This window comes from Salvia splendens, chromosome 8 (genome assembly GCF_004379255.2).
Source record: "Salvia splendens isolate huo1 chromosome 8, SspV2, whole genome shotgun sequence".
Classification (NCBI taxonomy): Eukaryota; Viridiplantae; Streptophyta; class Magnoliopsida; order Lamiales; family Lamiaceae; genus Salvia; species Salvia splendens.
The window spans coordinates 3,936,212-3,956,047 of record NC_056039.1 but is presented as its reverse complement, the minus strand read 5'-3'; the positions used below and the strand labels follow the sequence as shown (position 1 = coordinate 3,956,047).

The window sequence follows — 19,836 nt, the reverse complement described above, 5'->3', positions numbered from 1 at the left end:
TAAAAGTGATATTTTAGAAAAGTTGAGATATATATTAGTAGAAAATTAATATTGTAAAAGATTGGGATATGAACTTTAATTAACCTCTACATTATATTGTAAAAGTATTTTGTGGCGCTATATAACAGGTCATCACCCACTAAACGATGCAATTATATTAAAGTATAATATAGAATAGTATTGTAGATACATAACAAATATAGGTACACATAAAATATAAGGCGATACATAGTTGTAACTGAATTATATTTATTGTTCATAAAAGTATTATGATGCGCTGGCTACCAGGTCAGCACCCATTAGACGATACATCTCCATTAAAGTATAATTTTATGAATCCATATATGCAATTATCTTATTGATATATTTACATATATGACACGATACAGAGTTGTAACTGAATTGCAATTATTTGTAAAAGTATTATGTCGCATTGTCTAACAGGTTAGCACCCTTCAGACAAAGCGTCTTTATCAAAATATACTTTGATAGATTAGAATATGAGAATTTCCACTTCAAAATCAAGAATTTAAAAGAATAGTCGAACTAATGGGTTTAACTAAGCATGTAGGCATATAAACAAGTCACAAATATTATCATATTCAATTTGTCACTTGGCGAGTAAACTTGTAAATTATTTGATGATTGATTATACTAATAATTTTATTTATTATAAAAAAATCGATTTTGTGTTAAACACAAAATAAATTACCAGTGGTGCATGTTCTCTTTAGTATGAAGAATTTATAATGGTTTATGTGTGCGATAAATATTCTAATGTATTTTGCCAAAGTATATTAACATCCCAATTCTATGTACCTGATTACGTGGCTTGGACCCACTTTCATTACATTCCAACCAAAAGGAATTTTCCTTTCTAAAATAGAAAGAATATTTGAAACAATTTAAATTTTTCTTCATGAAATGATTCAATTATCTTGGGACAGTTCAAAATTGTATATGACTCGACTACTGCAGAAAGACTATCAGTTTTTCACAAACTTCCCTTCCTATCATTACGTTCTGCGGATTTTAAAGTTACGCATGGAACGAGAAAAGTCATTTTCATCCTTTTATCCCTAAAACCGGCTTTAAATTGAACTTTCTATTCTTTTTCATTCACTTAAATTAATTGTTTAGAGAAGATTATTATACACTATTCTCCTCAAAAGTTATGTACTTCAAATTTGGGTGTAAAATGTAAATACTCCATAATTTCTGTTGATTAATACACAAACCTTTTAAGCAATCCATCACTAATCGAGATATACAGTCCGTTGCATTAAACTTTATTTTTTGTTTAATTATTCCTATCGTATTCAACTTTAGAAAGTTGAACCCATATTATTCATAAGTTTTATAGTATTTAACCATAATTCTTAATCGATTTCTTAAATGTTTGGTTTTAAAAAACCGTTTTCGCATGTGTTAGCAACTAATCATTTGGAGTGCTATTGCAAAAAGGAGCATCTGTATTAGCAACTATACTAAAATTAACATAAAGAATATTCGTATTATAAATAGTTATGGAGTTCATTTAATAAGTAGCACTCCATTTATTTAAGGATATTTAGGAGAAAACGTTATTCGACTTATAATTTTTTCACATACAATAAAAGTATCATTGGGCTTAAAACTTGTGCCACGGACCAGAATCTCCTCTGTCACAGCATCATCATCGAAGGTTTGTTCTTGCACGTTACTTGTGCCAACGTTACTTCCATCATGACTCACAACTGAACCGTGCCTGTTACCTTCAGAAGCCAAGCTATCCATATTACTGCTAGGAGAGCCTTCCGGTGAGTCCAATGATTCAGGAAAGGAATCATCCCGATTTGTTTCCCCTTCCATTGCAGCTTGCAGGAAATCTCGGGACTTTGATACTATGTTTTGACCACACACTGCTGAAAAGTTTGGAAGTTCAGTAAACGATTAAGGAAGGTAATCAAATCACTCAAAGCATAAGAAGAGCTTCAAAGTACTAGTAACTACTCGAGAAATTTAATCACACCATCGTTTCTTTATAGCAACGTAAACAACATGATATTCATGTATACTTTCATCAACAGAACATACTTCTGTCAAACATCCTTACAAACGACATCGATGTACGAAATCTATCATATAGTACACATGTAACTACTCAAGAAAACACGAATATTCAAGAAACGTACAATGCAGCTACAATACTCCACTAATGGAGTTTAACAAGCAAAGAAACAAAGGGCTATGCGTTAAGAACTTGAAAAATAGAAACAGATAAGTTAAGGCAAGGACAAACTACTAATGCCAATATGAACATCAATATTAAGAGAAATTTGGAGGAAAATGGGAGTGCAATCCAACTATCCAAATGAAATTACAACTTTGGAGCATTACTGGAACTCAGTTGCAACTAACCACAGCATTTTTACACCAATTATAGCAAAAACGAAGATCACTCTCTCCAGTTATGAAATCCCAATCTCATACGATTTCCCACGCAAAATCAACCAAACACTAAGTCGGAAAACAAGATAATAACATTGAAAGATGGGCCAACGCTTAAACCTGACAATTAGTAAAGACAGTGATCGACGGCTTCCTTTTCCTTTCCTGGATAAATTTGAGTGCTGTCAATTTTCTTGAATATTGCAGCATAAGATTATATCTCAGCAATTGTGTTTCGTCTTTACAGAGACTCCCTTTTCCCCTTTAAATAGAAAGTATTTGGCGCCAAACGACGGTTATCAAAGAAATGAGTGAGCTGTTTATAATATAATGGAGTATTAAACAATGTGAGTTTAATTAGTATAAGAGGGTTAGTTAATTAATACTAGTAGTACTACAATATTTTCAGTATTCATTTTATAAACTTAAATTATATTGTCACTGGTAAATTGGTGTGATAGTATTATTCGGCCCGCCCAACTGAAGCTCCCAATTAATATTTCATAAGATTTGTTTTCACTCTTTATTCTTGAGATCATGACGTGGCTTGTTGAAATTTACTATTTTTTACATTCAGGAATAAATAATCAAAGATAAATGTGAAAACGTGAGCAGGAATCGGTAAAAGCGGTTATTATTGAAGCGGTGTTTGCAGGCAGTATTATGAAAATTGAAATGTAAGTTTGTTTTGATTAATTTACATTTTCTGGATTGTTATGGCTTTTCTATTGCAAATTGGGCATCTGTTCTTCTTTAGAATCCATCTATTGATGCAGCTCGGGTGGAACTTGTGCCTGCATTCCAATATGTTCTCCATCAACATAATCCTCCTGATCAATACCCAAACCACAAAATATTAGTCATGGAATACGACTAAAGGTCTCAAGTTCGATTCCTTATACTACGTTTCACCTACCAAACACAAAAGCCTCACTTGCAAGAAGATGATCATTTTAGTACCATGTTTTGAAAAGTAGTAAATAATACAAAGACAGATGATGCATCGTTCCTGTGGATGCCAGGCTCTGTGCTTTCGCTCTTTCAAAGTGCCTCCAACAGATTTCTCATGCAGCACCTGTTGCACAACACGGATTTGATTGACTACATTTTGTGAAGTTGATCCAAGGCTAAGAATGAATGCGAAAATTTAAACGGATTTACTGGATTATTCAGCTCGTCAAGAATCCCAAGATCAAGCCTCATATCTATGTTCTGCTTATATAACTCAGAAAATCCATCTATTAACTCACCGTTGGGCATATGCTAATTCTGTAATGTGCCAATTAAGAGTCATAAAATAAAACAATAGTTCTCAGTCGTAAACCTATGGTAGAGTCATTCATCGAGTAAAAAGAAATAAGAATTTAGAACATACCTCGTCTTCAAATTTACAACTCAACAGCAAATCCGCGATCACAGTAATCTGTTCAAACCATGATGCACATTTTAATAAGGTGAGATCCATTCTCCACTGACAATATTTTAATTAATTTTTTTCTACATCTCTCTTACTTTAACAATTTTACATTAAAATCCGTGCCAAATCCAAAGTGCATATTCTTTGGAGACGGAAGGAGTACTATTTTTAAATATATACTCCATCTGTCCCAGATTAAGAGTAAGATTTAGTTATGGCACATGTTTTAAGAAATTGGTGGAGTGTGTAATAATTGAAGTGGAGTAGTGGTTATTGGGGTGCGTAATAATTGAAGTGGTGTAGTGGAAAGTGAGACCCTTTTGACTTTTTGTATGTTTAAGATTTTATTTTGTTTTATTTTTATGAAAGTAATGACATTTGAGTGTAAATTTGATGAATAATGAGGTTAAATTTTATGTCCAAATATGGTAGATTATAAATGTGACTCTTAAACTGAGACAGACTTAAAGGCAAAATGTGACTCTCAAACCGGGACAGAGGGAGTACATTGTTTTGAGCATCATTAAAAAATAACATTTTGTGTATAAATAAGACAATTAAAAAAATTAAAAGTTTATAATTTAATATTTATAATTCAAAGGTTATAATAATATCAAAATTTGATCAAAATTCATTATTTAAATAACTATTACTCCTCGTTTATAAACCAAGGCTAATTTTATTACGCTATATTTAAGTATAGGTTTTAGAGAGCAATATGCTTTGAAGTTTAAAGAGCCCAAGATCTTTCATTGTTGATAACCCAATTAATTTAACTAGTTAGCCCAATATATGGAGATAGGCCCAAATCATAAAAAAGGCTAAATAAGCAATAGTTATGGTATTTAACCAATTCATCAAAACCCTAATTCCCAATTCCATCAGTCAGTGTACCTCCGCTCCCCCAATCCCCCCAACCATGGCGGCCCCGACCCCGACCGAATCCGTCCAATGCTTCGGGCGCAAGAAGACAGCCGTTGCCGTCACTCACTGCAAGCGTGGCCGCGGCCTGATTAAAATCAACGGAGTTCCGATCGAGCTCATCCAGCCGGAAATCCTCCGCTACAAGGCGTTTGAGCCCATCCTCCTCCTCGGCCGCCACCGCTTCGCCGGCGTCGATATGCGCATCCGCGTGAAAGGAGGCGGTCACACCTCCCAGATCTACGCCATCCGCCAGTCAATTGCCAAGGCACTCGTCGCCTACTACCAGAAGTACGTCGATGAGCAGTCTAAGAAGGAGATCAAGGACATTCTCGGCAGGTACGATCGTACCTTGCTGGTGGCTGATCCCCGTCGCTGCGAGCCGAAGAAGTTTGGAGGTCGCGGTGCTCGTGCGAGGTTCCAGAAATCCTACCGTTAAAATGTTGGTAGTGTTTGCGTTTTTTATTGTTATAATCGAATTTTGGTTGAATTGAATTAAGATACCTTGTTACTTATGTTTTGAATGTTTGGAATTTTGTTCCTGCTTCCACCCGAAGCTTTTTGTGAGAAACACCTTCAATTCATCTAGTAATAGTTTTTTACATGGGAGTATTTACTCATAGTATTTGGTTATGTTCTATTTTACCTTAACTGATGCGTTGTTTCATTTTATTGTTCCATTTTCGTACTCCTATATTGTCTTTCCCAGTTGTTAATTCTACCATGTTGCATTGGTTTCCTTTTAAACATGATTTTGTGTTCATTCTTTAAAAAAAAATTGAACTTGATATACTTTCTAGTCATCCTTATGTTGAATTCGATTTTGTTCATCTTTTTTAAAATCATAGTATAACAATAAGTCTGCAATGACCATCAATGTTATTGTTACCTTGGCATTTGGTTGCCCCCAATACTGAATTTTGTGTTTGAGACTTGCATCTTTACGTTAGAAGAAGAAATTTGCTGTATTTATGGGCTGAGATAAATGTTTCATTATGGGTGCCTGTGTTGTTTATGTAATGAATTTGGGTGCTACAATGTGGAGAGTGAAAATTAGTTCTGATCTTTTATAATGACTTCTTGTGGAAAAATGTCATATTGCTAATGCATAGTAATTTTAAAGACATTTTTCCAATTTCTATTTGTGCCGGAAATGTGATTTTCCAATGGTGTTTGTTTTGTTGAGAATTATGTACAGTTTTTCATGTGAATTTGTTAGATGCAATTCCTAGCACTAAATAAGTTTAGATTGAACGTTTAAGCTGGTTAATTGAGCTTAGAGTTGTGGTAGAAGCTATCTTTGTTGGTCTTTCTATTTTTTTTTTTGGGGGTGGGTGGGTGGGTTGGGGATGAGTGAGCCCATCGCTGGCTGGCCCATGATTGCTGGACAACTCCAATAAATTGAGCTTTTTGAGTTGGTGATCTTACGATCTTGCAACTCAAACAGTTTAGGTTCACTTTCGTTTTCATGTCAATCCATTGACAATGATGATTGTCGCATTGCCTCTACCTCCCAACATTGATGACGACCTTTATCATGTCTGATTGCACGACTTTAGTTTATTGGATCATCAAGTCTGATTTCGTTTATTGGAATAACTGACCTTGCAAACCGCATTTTTATGTTGTTCTTCATAGGCAAGGTAGTTTGATTCAAAAATTGCAAAAACAAAGTAGTTGGGGTTGAGGTATCTTGCACGGATTAAATTAGACGATAGTTCAATCACTCGTAAATTAGACGATATTTCGGAACCTCATGTTACTATTTGGGTCCATGAAAATTTGATGTAGACCATTAATAATGTTCTCTTTGAAGTTTGGGCTAAAGTTGTGTCTAACTAGTCTTTCTATATATCCGTAAAAAAAATCCTACACTTTTCAAATTATCGACTGATCATATATGGTGCTTTGGAAAGTTGAAATCCACTCTAGAGCATCCACAATAGTAAGGACTTCCCCACGAACTAGCACTAGCACTTCCCAAAAACACTTTCTGTCACGTCACTTGGACTTCTTAACAAACAAATTCACATTTTATATACGGAATTAAAATTTCGACACGAATACGGAGAAAATGCAATAATAATTTCAATAAATTAAAAACATTAAAAAAAGTACAATTAAAAAAAAACAAAAAAAAATGATTTCAAGAAATTACATTAATATCAACGTGCATCTCTCTGCGTCCACAACTCTTCAATTATATCCTGCTGGAGTTGAATATGAGCTTCTTGTTGGCGCATGTTGGCATGTGCTTGGAGCCGTCCGGCGTCATCATAAGGTATCCCCATTCGTACACTGGCGGTGGCCACACCGTGGCTTGGCCCGACGTCATTTTCATTGGTCCAATCAGTTAGTTCTAGACATTCTTGTTTGACGATCATGTTGTGCATGATAATACACGCATACATGATATCAGCAATGCAGTCGTCATACCACAAACGGGTTGGACCCTTCACCGCCGCCCATCAAGCCTGGAGCACACCAAATGCCCACTCTACATCCTTGCGCGCTGACTCCTGTCGGCTCGCAAAGTAGACATTTTCATCGATTGGACATCTGATCGTCTTCACAAAGACGGGCCACCTAGGGTATATCTCATCCACCAAATAGTAGCTCATATGATGCTGGTTGCCGTTGGCGACAAATCTGATGGTCGGACCAATGCCCTGGCACTGCTCGTTGAAAAGGGGTGACGACTGGAGGACGTTGTTGTCGTTTTTCGACCCGGCTACCCCAAAATATGCATGTCAAATCCACAGCCGGTAGTCAGCTACGACTTCGAGGATCATCGTGGAATTCTTGCCTTTGAAGCCGGTCGTGTAGTGCCTCTTCTAGGCGGTGGGGCAGTTCTTCCACTCCCAATGCATGCAATCTATACTGCCCAACATCCCGGGAAACTATGCACCGTCCCGTACATATCCATTAGATCCTGACAGTCTAGGTAGGGCTGGCAAATCGTGCGGATTGGGTCGTTATCGGGTCAACCCGATAATGACCCAACCCAATAAGGCCTAACCTGAACCCGACCTGTTAAGGAAACTGTAAATCCGAACACGAACCCGAATTGCTACCTTCAAATCCGAACACGACCCGCACCCGACACGAACCCGTTATCGACACGATATAATATGGGTTGACACGACACGATAACAACCCGAACCTGATATTACACGATTAAAACCTAATATTACACGATTAAACCTTAATTTTTAACCTAATTTACACAATTAAAATTCGTTTTATACTATTTAAACCTAATTTATAAGAAATTAAAAAATTAAAGTAATATATATTTTTTGAAATAATAATAAAAATAATATTATTATTTCTTAATGGGTTACCCGTATCCGACCCGCATCCGACCCGAACCCAACCCGAAATTATCGGGTTCTTAATGGGTCAACCCGATAAGAACACGGATCCAATAAGACTTGACCTCAACCCAATAATTTCGTGCGGATTCGTGTCGGATTATCGTGTCGTGTCGAAAATTGCTAGCCCTAAGTCTAGGGGGGTAGGCTTCCGCAGATACCTCTCCCCGAATATTTGAATGATGCCCTAACAAAAATACTTGAGACAGTCGCGGGCAGTCGTCTCGCTGATGTGGAGGTAGTAGTCAAACATGTTGGCCGCACCTCCGTAAGTCAACTGCCTAATTGCAGCAATGCACTTCTGTATAGGCGAATGACCGGGTCTGCCACTTGCATCCTCCCTGAATCGGAAGTACTTGTACCGATGCTCTAAAGCGTTCACGGTACGCATAAATAGATCCTGGTGCATCCTAAAACGTCGCTGGAAGAAGTTGTCCCCAAACCGCGGCTGCTCAGCGAAATAGTCATCAAACAACCGTTGGTGTGCATTCATTCCTTATACCAATACTATGTATTTCTGAACTACGTACTTAAAATCCGTAGAGTTTTTGTTGGTTTTATTGAGTAAGTATTCATTCTAATATGTACTTTTTTCCTTTTTCCTTATAATTAGTTTGTGCTCAATAAAAAATAATTCACACCATATCATCCAAATTATACGATGAACGAAATTGAATAAACAAACAAGGTTAAAATGCTAGTACTAATTTAGTTTATTAACCTTTTCATTTTGATGATGCAAGGTTTCAACGTTTTATTTTAGGTGCAGATGAGGTCAGATTTAAAGCTGGTTATACAAAATTAAATTGCAGATAAAGTCAGATTTAAAGCGGCTTATACAAAAATAAAGATTGACCATTAGCTGTCAGACTTTAGCACTACATTAATCACATTAGCACTATTACTCACCATCCTCATCGATAGTACAATCTTATTTCATATACTGTAGCATTTTTAAAATTATTTACTATTATTCATAAACTCTAATTAAATTTGTTTACGAATAAATATTATTTGACCACCTATAAATTAAGCCACTGGAACTTATGACATTGATTGTGCATTGGTTTTTGCAATTCGGCCGAGAAATTGCAATCGACACAGTGAATTGTGGCCCATATGTATGTATCAAGGGGATTAAGTATGTAAATTGTAACGTAAAAGCTCCTACTAACAATGAAATGATTGATATTACTAGTAGACATAGCGTATAGTGACTGATATTTATGCGTCCGCCACTAATTAAATTGATTGGTTCAAAACATTGCAACGACGTGTGAGCAGGAGAGTAGTATACAATTGAGCACGGCGCTGCCGATGCTGAAAATGTTGTATGACTAATAAATATGAGTGATGGCTGTGGGTTCAATTCATTGATTATGATCTACAAGTTTTCTGACACATACGCAATGTACAGTAGTATACAATTGGTCATCTCCCCAAATTGATATCTCAGTTTTTGTTATTTGTTGCCAAAATTGAATAAATACGAAATAAATACAATTAATTCCTCCATTTATTTGACCTTATTCTAAATTAGCGGCGAATTTATCATCTCTCTCTCTCATGGCTGAGAGTGTGGACAGAGACCAGCCGCTGACCCCGGCCGGCCGCCTCTTTCTGCAGCCGCAGATGAACCAGATCATCAGCGCCGCCATCACCGTCGAGTTCCCGATCGACATCGACAGCTTCCGCGCCCAAGTCCAGAGCTCAATTATGTTCAAACACCCTAGGTTTTGCAGCCTTATGGTGCGCGATTCCGCCGGCCGCGAACACTGGCGCCGCACCGCCGTCGACATCGATCAGCACCTAATCGTCCACCGCCAGCCTCTCGCCGACGATCCTTCGATCTCCGGCGACGACGCCGTCGACGAATTCATCGCCGATCTATCCGTCTCATCACCTCTCTCTGCCGATAAACCGCTCTGGGAAATCCACCTCCTATTGGCGAATAAAACTTTAATTTTCCGCGTGCACCACGCCCTCGGCGACGGGATCTCATTGATGTCGCTGCTGCTGTCGTGCTGCAGGAGAGCCGACGATCCGTCGCGGATGCCATCGATTGGCGGCGTCGGCGCGGCGGCGTCGGGGCAGGGGACGCGGCGGATGAATTTGTGGACGATTGTGTTGGCTGTTTGGTATACCTTGCTCTATGTCGTGGAATTCATCCTGAGATCGGCGTGGCGGAGAGATAGGACCACCGCGGTGAGCGGCGGCGCGGGGGTGGAGCTCTGGCCGCGGAAGCTGACGACGGCGAGGCTCCGCCTCGATGATATGAAGCTAGTCAAGGGAGCAGTGGCTAACGCGGTGAGTTTCTCTGAACCGTTGGATTTTTTTGAGTTTGAATTTATCATCGTTGGATTGACTTGCAGCAAATATGTGGTGCTAACCAATTACTAACTCATTTCTCAAAAATTGTGAAATGGAATGTTTTATTTTGAATGGCCTATCAGTGATGTGGTGTTCGCCACGTGGCCTGATGTTTTCTTCACGAAAATTCATAGCTAAAAATGCGTTGCTTGAATGGAAAGAAGAATATTTGATGATATCCATTCTAAATAACATTTCATTTATATTGCTAAAATTTTCTAAACTTCCTACTAAATCTATTATCTACTTATGACAAATTAATTTACTACAAGTTAAGAATGTGAATTAACTTTTCTCTATAATGTTATTATTAGATTATTGAGTGTATACTCTGATTATTTTAGGATAAAGAATGATTCCAAGAATTGATCATATATATACTCATTACTCATTAGTGTTATAAGTGTAATATTGAGCATGTGTTTATTAGAATGGATTGGGTAGTATTGAAGGAGTTGATGAGGTCTATTTTCTAATTACAAATAAGAGCATTATTTTTTGTAACTATACCCAAAAATATAAAAGGAAATTTATAGGAACCAACCAGCTAACCAATTTTCTCGTATCATTCTTAATTCTAGTAATCGTATCATTCTTAATTTCCAAATAAACCACTCGATGGAATGTGTCACAGTCATGTCATACTAGTGTAGAAAAAGTCAATGGAATTAATTAATTACTTGATTTAGAAACACATCCACGATTAAATTCTTAACAAGGGGACCAAATTTCACGAACAATAATAAATATGCAACTGCTCGCCCACCATGAGGGTCCATCTTCAAAAATGAAAAGCCACTTGATGGTCGCGTTTAATTTAGGGCCAAATTCAGGAAGAATCATAAAGTTTTGCAACTTTTTTTTTTTTTTGAAAATCAGCTAGAAATATTATGAATTTTATTCTTTCTCAATTATCCCATAGTGAAAGTTTCTGATGACACTGTATTTGATATGGCAGCCGGAAAATTTTATATAATCCTTTTTTCTTTTACATAGTCTATAATGCATAAACTGTGTCTAATTTGGTGTACTCACTTTCTTATTTTGAGATGATTGTTGTGTGCTAAGTATGGATTGTTTATAGTAGAACCATATGCTTTTACCAAAAAATAAAGTCCAACGCATATAGCCTTTTGCAAAGTGAAAAAGATGGACGTGGTAATTGATGGCTGAAAATAGTTGACCCAAGACTTTCTTGTAATGTGTAAAATTATATTTATAATAGTAGGAGTATCGTTTTTACACATATACATGACATTGATATAAAGGGAATATTGCATCATTTAACGATGGCTTTTGACCCAAAAACTTTCTTGTTATGTTTAAATTTACCCTCCGTCGCCGTTAAATGTCTCATTTTTCCTTTTTTATCCGTCGTCATTAAATGTCTCATTTCACTTTTACTATATTTGGTAAGTGGACCTATATTCCACTTACATTTTATTATAAAACCAATATATAAAAGTAGGTCTCGCATTCCACTAACTTTTATATACACTTTACTACATAAAGTCAAACAGTTTCTTAAAATCCGGGCCGATCAAATATGGGACATTTGATCACGGATGTTGGGAGTATAATTATACAGTATCATTTTATAAGCATATGCATGACTTTGATATAAAAGGGATATAGCATCATTTAAGGATCTAGCCATCTAGGCATCTCTCGAATTGAAATTCCATTGAATTTGTGCACATTTCTTGAGTTTTGACTCCTGAGAATTGATCCAAAATAATGGCATGTTATATACTACATGTGAAAGTAGGAATTTAATCGAAGTTGATAACTCAAATCTTGTTTAATAATGAGATAGCAATGTATGTTTGGTGCAGACCATTAACGATGTTCTTTTCGGGGTATTAACATGCGGCATGTCACGCTACTTGGACATGAGATCACCCAAAGGTAAAACGTGATCAATGATGTTTCACTTCTAACATCGTGTCACAAAAAACAAAATGAAATGTTTTTTGGTGTTGTGTAGCTCTGCCCGAGGGGCTTCGGCTCACTGGTCTTGCAATGGTGAATTTGAGGCCACAGTCAGGATTGCAGGACATATCGAAGCTGATGGATGGCGATTCTGGAACGCGCTGGGGCAACAAATTCGGGATGCTCCTGTTACCTGTTTATTTCCACAGAGGAGGTTCGGATCCAATCCAGTTTGTCAAGAGATCCAAAGCTATGATCGACTCGAAAAAGCTTTCCTTGGAAGGCCCCTTCTCCTACAGCATTGGAAACTTACTCATGTCTCTTTTCGGGCCAAAAGTGAGTTCAGTTTACTTGTTGAAAAAATTGAAAACAAGAGGGATCATTTCATGTTTTCTCTTGCTTGGTGGTAGGTTGCTTGCCTTCTCAACTACAGGATCCTTTGCAATACAACTTTCACTATATCAAACGTGGTCGGCCCTACTGAACGCATCCTAATCGCGGGCAACCCTGTGAAGCGCATAAGGGTTACTTCAAGCAGCCTACCACATGTAAACTTTCTCAGTTTAATATAGATGTATGACTTGCATAAACATAACACAAAATCTTTTGATTGTGTGGTGCAGGCAATCACAATGCATATGGTGAGTTATGCAGGAATGGTGGACTTGCAAATCCTGGTTGCCAAAGATATTATCCCAGACCCCAAAACTCTAGCAAAGTGTTTTGAAGATGCATTGCGCGAAATGAAGGAAGCGGTTGAGGCTACAAACAACTAGTGTTTACGATAACCAACCGGAACAGTCTTTATTACCAAATATTCTTCTAGTCACTCAAAGATACTATCAACCAGGGTGTAAATGTAATGTAATCAAACCCCATATCAAAATTTAGGTTCATACATCTCTTGAACTTGCAATTTTGGAAAGCCTCACCGTGTATGTGATGCCAGAGAGAAAGAAGCAGGAGATGACAAGTTTCTGTCTCTGAATCTAGGAAGACACCAAAAGGTAACATCTAATTGATGGAGAGAAAGAAACATGACAAGAGAATAATAGTAGTAGTAAGAAGGAAGAAGGAAACGTCGGAAAGCAAAATTAAGCATTTTAAAAAGGGAAAATTATCAATCAAATCATAATTTTTTGTTGACTTCTGGTTGTCAATCCCACATCTTACAGAGTAACTTATCATACTTTCAGAATTGTCCCATAAAATTTTCTGGCAATTATAACATAACAGCGCATGAGTGAAACAATTCAAAAGCATTCAACAATTTGCTAGTTTTTGCATCAATAAAATCATGTTTGGGATCGATACAGAATATTATTCTAATTTGGCAAACGATTTTACCAGCGCCTAACCAAAGCAAATACTCCTGGTATGTAAATTAATTCAAAGAAAAATCTATAGATTCTTGATAAAATGTCGTATTCGCAGGCATACCTAAAATAGAACTATACTAATTAGTTGTTCAAATTCATCAGACATGGAATACTATTTATCTTACACCGCGACTTAATTTTGCTTCAGGGTCTGTTTATGTCATTCTGGTGTACAAAATTTAATTCATTTTTGTTCATAGACACTACCACCAAATATACCTATTTTTGGAACATGAATCAAATCAAAGAAAAAAGATCAATATCGAAAGAACAAGGTTTAAATTAGGTTTCACAGAATACAAGAACAAACAATGTCTCAAAGCCAAATACATCATGCCAGCAAGTTTGAAAATCCTCGGAAATGAAAACATCAACTGTGTGCCGTTCAACATTTTAGTAGGACAAGATTCCAATATGAGATCACTCATTCAATGACAACGAAGCCAGCTGCTCAGCTGGAGAGCCGCCGCTCTGCTGCTGGGACACACTCCTCAGCACCTCCATTGCCTCTGCAACCTTCGCTTTAAGAGCTTCTGGTGACTCCAACAAGTGCAGAACCTCTGTCTGGTCCATTTCCAGAAGCATTCCAGTAACCTTGGCTGCTGTCTCCGGCTCTAATTGTTCAACAAGTGGGTACAGATTCTCTCCCAACATCTGGTGTATACAACATTAATGTATTAATTCTCTATTACATCCTCAAATTGATTTTTTAGGAACATATGATGACCACGGCATGTATAAAAGAATGGCAGAGTAAGTCCTGGGGAGACCTCTAGGTTAAGACAGCTTAAAGTTCGTGCATAAGTAAATGCTTACCGTCCTTTGTTCACTGGGAGAAGCATTTGCAAGTGCAGATGCCAGAGCCCCAATAGGAACTGGCCGAGAGATTCCTGCATCACGCAATGGCAAGCCACCCATTTCATATGGGACAGGAAGCATACCTCCTGCCATACCTTGCATAGGATCAGGCATGCCACGCCCAGGAGGGAAGCGGGAACCGCGTCCTCTAGGAACCATCTGCGTGCCAGGAATACTTGAGCACACAAATACGTATGAAAATGAAAAAAAGAAGGAAGACAAGAGTCGAAATGCCACCCACAGACCTGCTGTTGCATTACGGGAACAGGCTGCGGGCCCTGTTGCATTGGCCCAGCATTACCTCTCCTTCCACCAGGACGTGGACCTTGCTGACCGGGTTGAACCATAGGAACAAACATATTTGGCATGAGAGGCCCACCAGGCCTCATACCAGGTACAAGCTGCTGTTGATATCCAAATCCAGGCTGAAATAAAGAAAAAGTATTAGAACAAATTAGGAGTACTTACAGTAAAGAGTTATCCCAGATCATTCATAATCTGGGATAAACTGTGTCATTACAAAAAGACAAGACACACTGGTTGGAATCAATTGATACAAGCAAGAAAACTGTTCGATTTCAAAAGTACTCTGTACAAAAGACCTGTTTACAAGAAATTATCTCAACATTTGGAATCTGATTCCACAATAGGAATCACACAAAATAGCAAATCAAGAAAACCATTACCTGAGGAGGAATCATTGCAGGTGGAGCTTGACCATAGAATATCTGTTGCCCTAGACCAGGACCACCAGGCGTATACATTGGCATACGAGGAGCCACAGTAGGTGCCATTGTAATTGGCCTCATTTGAGAAAATTGAGCCTGGATAAAGTCATGACTCATGATGGAGATCAGCATATATGATTACATTGTGTACGATGATACAACTTGTATATCTTTTAAGCTCAATAAACCAAACCAATGGCGCTTGAGGAAAAGAAAATTTAAGGAAGAGTAAGAGAGATGTGGAGAAAACAAGTGGTTTGCAACTGTTGTCAGAACACCCAGACCATGTCACTCTTCAGCCATATGCTTTGATTTCACATCAACAGGTTTTTCCATATACTGAACTATTGAAGTAAATAATACTGACCTGTAGCCGTGCTCTTCTATCTTCTTTCCTCTGAGCAAGTGCAACATAAAGAGGTTTGCTAGCAATCATCTTGCCATTCATTTCAGAGAGCTGAAATACAAAAAATAGTAACAATATTAATAATAACAAAAGCTTCCTCCATTAACAGACAAACAGTTTAGAAGGTGAAGCTGGTAGAACGAATGGAGCTGGGCTCACAGCTCTGGCAGCCTCTTCAGGTGATGAAAATGCAACAAAACCAGAACCTCTGCTAATTCCCTTTGGGTCCCGCATAACCTGAAAACATATCAGAGCAGGTCTAGTAAGTTATAGGCCCATAAGATGTTGATTATCAATGACGAGGGCTTAAAATCTTGAAATGCAGGATCAACGAACCTTGCAAGATGTTATTGAACCATATGAAGCGAATAATTCCTTAAGCTGATCATCATTGACGCTATCATCCAGATTTTTAACATACAGGTTGGAACCCTGTGATTTGTCAACAGCTTCCTTCAAACTCTGCTCAAATTGGTTCTTAAGTTGTACCTCCCTCTCAGATTTTTTCTGGGCTCTACCAACATACAGTTCCTTGTTATCAATTTTTTTACCATTTAAAGAGTCAACAGCACTGGCAGCATCATCTGCATCTTCAAAGTTGACAAATCCAAAGCATTTGGAAGTTCCATCTTCATTTCTCATCACAACTACACTGGTAATTTGCCCAAATTCACCAAACATCTTCTGAAGATCTTCTTCAGTTGTTGTTTCAGATATATTTTTCACAAACACATTAGTGAATTTCATCTTGTCTACTGCCATCTCTCTTTCTTGCTTGCGGACAAAGGGTCCGACATAAACTTGTTTCCCATTCAATAACATTCCATTAAGCTTCTCAATAGCTTTCTGAGCAGATTCTTCAGTGGCATATTGCACAAAGCCATAGCCTAGTGACTGGCCAGAAGAATTTGTTGCTACTTTGCATGAGAGGATGGTACCAAAAGAAGAAAATGTCTCGTGCAGAGCTTTGTGGTCAATATCCATGTCCAAATTCTGCCAAGAAAAATATATATCAAAATAAAGAGAAGGCTCCAAGGAAGTTCCTATTTAAAACTGCAAGACCATGACACATGCACATCATACATCCAACTTAACTTTTGAAAGAGACAGAAAACAATACCTTGATAAATATATTTCCGTTGCCACTACGGCGCACACTAGGGTCTCGATGAGAATACATAACCCTAATGGGTTTGCCATTGAGTGGAGTGAAGTTCAGCTCCATCAGTGCCCTTTCGGCTACACAACAAAATAGAGGAAAATAAATGGAAAGAAATAACACAGTTAGGCTTGAAACTAGAGATCTTCTTTGTCCAGCCTTAAGCAAGACGAAAAGTAAATTAGGGGTATTTAGGTTTTTGGGTGTGCAAGAAACAGACGTCGAAATTACGTATGTCCCAACTATATTACACATTCCGATATATGGATATAGATGCCATGCACATAGAAAATCTAAAATTAGACTCTAATGGAATAATACAGTGCCACCTTTATCAGACTTATTTTTTCAGGTTAACATCCAAATTATCCAATACAATCAACACAAAAGCATAAATTCGGTGAGAAGTAAGAACTCTTGGGGCATGATGGACAGTCAAGAGACAAGCACATCATTTTGAACTTTGATAAAAATTCCCCATTGATACATTACAAATATTATTGATATGTACATATAAGTTTTATTCTATCATAATTATTTCCAAAATAAGATTAAAATTGTCAAATAATTTTGAAACAATGATTTCACTTATATTTCCATTTCGAATCCAAGATAATTTTCAGAAGTGATTTTGAATAGTGCCTATCCTAGACATGAAATTTGTCAAATGATCATTATTAGCAAAAGTCTAACTTGTTAACATTTTCAATATTTTCTGACATGATTTTTTCTATTGTACTTTGACAAAACATCTTGAATTAATGTGTTCATAATTAACAAGGTTTACAAAATATCTCAGGCCTCCCAAACACCGTAGAACTAAGGATTGTTTACATAATTAGATCAGAATCTACATAGAAACCAAACGATTACGGTTACAATATACAGCATAAAACAGCACACTTAGATAGCTTATCTTCAGAAAACGGAAAACCTTTCAGTAATTTACCATTTTCATTTAAAAAAATTTATCAGTGGAAAAACAATCAACAAAAATCATCATTAAATTGTAGAAAAGCAGAGTTGATACATACCATCTTGAGAGTTGCCAAAGTTGACGTATCCGTATCCGAGCGAGCGCCGGCTGGTTAAATCCCTACAGACCCTAACCGATACCACATCCCCCATACTGCTGAACAGATCGTAGAGCTGAGAATCAGTCACGTTGACTTCGAGATCGCCAACGTACAGCGAGGTCACGAACGGCGCGCCACCTGAAGCCGCCGCTGCATTCACCACCGGCACCTGAGACTGCATCTGAACCTGGGCGGCCATCTCAATTCACAAAAACGAAACGAAATCGGGAGAAAAAGGAAACGAGCAGTTTTTTTTCCTTTTTTAATTTTTCAGATTTTTTTGGATTTTCTCTGTAACTTCCCTCTCCTCTTCTTATTATCAAATTCACTGGAATGTAAATCAGAAAAATTCTTCAACAAGTAGACCGAAAGCGAGAAGAAAATCGAACTAAGAAATTTAGGGGTTTTTTCACTGGATTTGATTTTCTCTTTTTTTGGGGGGGGGGGGGTGTTTTCAATAGAGAGAGGAGAGGGAAGAGTTCATAGGTCGGAGATCCGACGGAGAGACACGATAACCGCCAGCAGCGCGGGCGGCGGCGACGCCGATAAGATGGATAAAATTGGGGATAAATGCGGAGGGCAAAATGCGCGAATTTTGGGCGGCGGTACTTATATGTGGGTGAGGGGTAAGGGATGGGCTGCGTGCACTCAAAAACCCTAAATCTCAGCCGTCGATGAGGTGTGTGGGCCAATGTTGCGTCGACAGTAGGAAAAAGGATTTTTTTTTTTTTGGAGGAAAAGTATTCTTTCTTTTTATGAATTAGCTGGATAGTTAAAAATGTTGCAATAGTCAACTTTAAGACTATTAGTTGTCTGATGGTAAATCGTTAGTATGGCGAATTTAGTCAACAAAATAATATTCCCTATGATCTCATTATCTACAAGATAGGTACGCATTTTTAAAAATTAATGAAAATAAGAATTTTGTAATAGTTTGAGATATGCTTACTAAATATGGTAGTACTAAAAATTAAATGAGATACATGTCGGAGTACAATATTATAAGCAGAAGCATATTAAAAATTAAATGAGATACATGTCGGAGTAATATATTATAAGCAGAAGCATACGAAGCGGAAAAAATTGTTCGTACAAACTCTCTCATGGAGTACTATCTCCGTCCCACATTAAGTGTCACATTTTGTCATTTCGGTCTATCACCCACATTAAGTGTCACATTTTGTCATTTCGGTCTATCATATAATAAGAGTCACATTTCACTTTTATCATAAATGGTAAGTAGACCTCATATTCCACCAAACAATTCTATTCACATTTTATTATAAAACTAATGTATATAAGTGAGACTCACGATCCACTAACTTATTCAATTCATTTTTCTTTACATTTCTTAAAATTCGCGCCCACACTAAATGCGACATTGAATGTGGGACGGAGGTAGTATATTTTTTATAGTTAAATATCACTATTGTAGGAAGAAAAAAAAAACCTTTGTTGTTGTAAATTCTAAAATAAGAAAGAGCACAAATATATATTCACTTAATCATTTAACTCATATTTTAAAATAAAATAAATATATAAAAATGTGATTCACTCTACTAACTAACTCTATTTGCACAAATACATTCACAATCCTTAAGATTCATATTAATCCCAAATTAACCACTTAATAGCACGTCTGGATAAATAAGCAAAAATATTGCCTCTCAATCACACATAATACTATAATACTAGTAACAATCGTTAATTACATTAAGTTTAGTAGTACTTAATAAATATATATTTTTTTAAGATAATTGATTATTTGTACAATAACAACCCGAAC

General features: G+C 37.2%; 3 protein-coding genes across 3 annotated transcripts; 2 read left to right on the top strand and 1 right to left on the bottom strand.

Annotated features, from left to right (window-relative positions):
* Nucleotides 1-4,718: 4,718 nt before the first annotated feature.
* LOC121743247 (40S ribosomal protein S16-like) lies at nucleotides 4,719-5,380 on the top strand. The gene has a single exon (XM_042136494.1). It carries the CDS (start codon nucleotides 4,767-4,769, stop codon nucleotides 5,205-5,207), a length of 441 nt encoding a protein of 146 aa, XP_041992428.1. The 5' UTR covers nucleotides 4,719-4,766; the 3' UTR covers nucleotides 5,208-5,380.
* A 4,136-nt stretch (nucleotides 5,381-9,516) lies between these two features.
* On the top strand, nucleotides 9,517-13,360 carry LOC121743623 (wax ester synthase/diacylglycerol acyltransferase 3-like). Its single transcript, XM_042136955.1, has 5 exons — nucleotides 9,517-10,449; nucleotides 12,348-12,420; nucleotides 12,500-12,780; nucleotides 12,855-12,992; nucleotides 13,068-13,360. The coding sequence occupies exons 1-5, from the start codon at nucleotides 9,709-9,711 to the stop codon at nucleotides 13,218-13,220; spliced, it is 1,386 nt and encodes a 461-aa protein (XP_041992889.1). The 5' UTR covers nucleotides 9,517-9,708; the 3' UTR covers nucleotides 13,221-13,360.
* Nucleotides 13,361-14,083: 723 nt separating this feature from the next.
* Nucleotides 14,084-18,643, bottom strand: LOC121744569 (polyadenylate-binding protein 2-like). The gene is made up of 9 exons (XM_042138156.1): nucleotides 18,009-18,643; nucleotides 16,936-17,054; nucleotides 16,152-16,808; nucleotides 15,975-16,052; nucleotides 15,777-15,866; nucleotides 15,368-15,505; nucleotides 14,927-15,106; nucleotides 14,640-14,840; nucleotides 14,084-14,477 (listed from the first exon to the last, which is right to left on the bottom strand). The coding sequence occupies exons 1-9, from the start codon at nucleotides 18,247-18,249 to the stop codon at nucleotides 14,244-14,246; spliced, it is 1,938 nt and encodes a 645-aa protein (XP_041994090.1). The 5' UTR covers nucleotides 18,250-18,643; the 3' UTR covers nucleotides 14,084-14,243.
* Nucleotides 18,644-19,836: the final 1,193 nt, after the last annotated feature.

What these genes read in the sequence shown, in the direction of transcription:
- LOC121743247 (XM_042136494.1), top strand. Translation starts at nt 4,767, where the DNA reads ATGGCGGCCCCGACCCCGACCGAATCCGTCCAATGCTTCGGGCGCAAG.
- LOC121744569 (XM_042138156.1), bottom strand. Translation starts at nt 18,249, where the DNA reads ATGGCCGCCCAGGTTCAGATGCAGTCTCAGGTGCCGGTGGTGAATGCA. An exon ending in GTTCAATAACATCTTGCAAG is followed by an intron (nt 16,053 to 16,151) that starts GTTCGTTGATCC and finishes ATATGTTTTCAG; the next exon opens with GTTATGCGGGACCCAAAGGG. An exon ending in CTGCAATGATTCCTCCTCAG is followed by an intron (nt 15,107 to 15,367) that starts GTAATGGTTTTC and finishes TCTTTATTTCAG; the next exon opens with CCTGGATTTGGATATCAACA.
- LOC121743623 (XM_042136955.1), top strand. Translation starts at nt 9,709, where the DNA reads ATGGCTGAGAGTGTGGACAGAGACCAGCCGCTGACCCCGGCCGGCCGC. An exon ending in AGGGAGCAGTGGCTAACGCG is followed by an intron (nt 10,450 to 12,347) that starts GTGAGTTTCTCT and finishes TGTTTGGTGCAG; the next exon opens with ACCATTAACGATGTTCTTTT. An exon ending in GGACATGAGATCACCCAAAG is followed by an intron (nt 12,421 to 12,499) that starts GTAAAACGTGAT and finishes GGTGTTGTGTAG; the next exon opens with CTCTGCCCGAGGGGCTTCGG.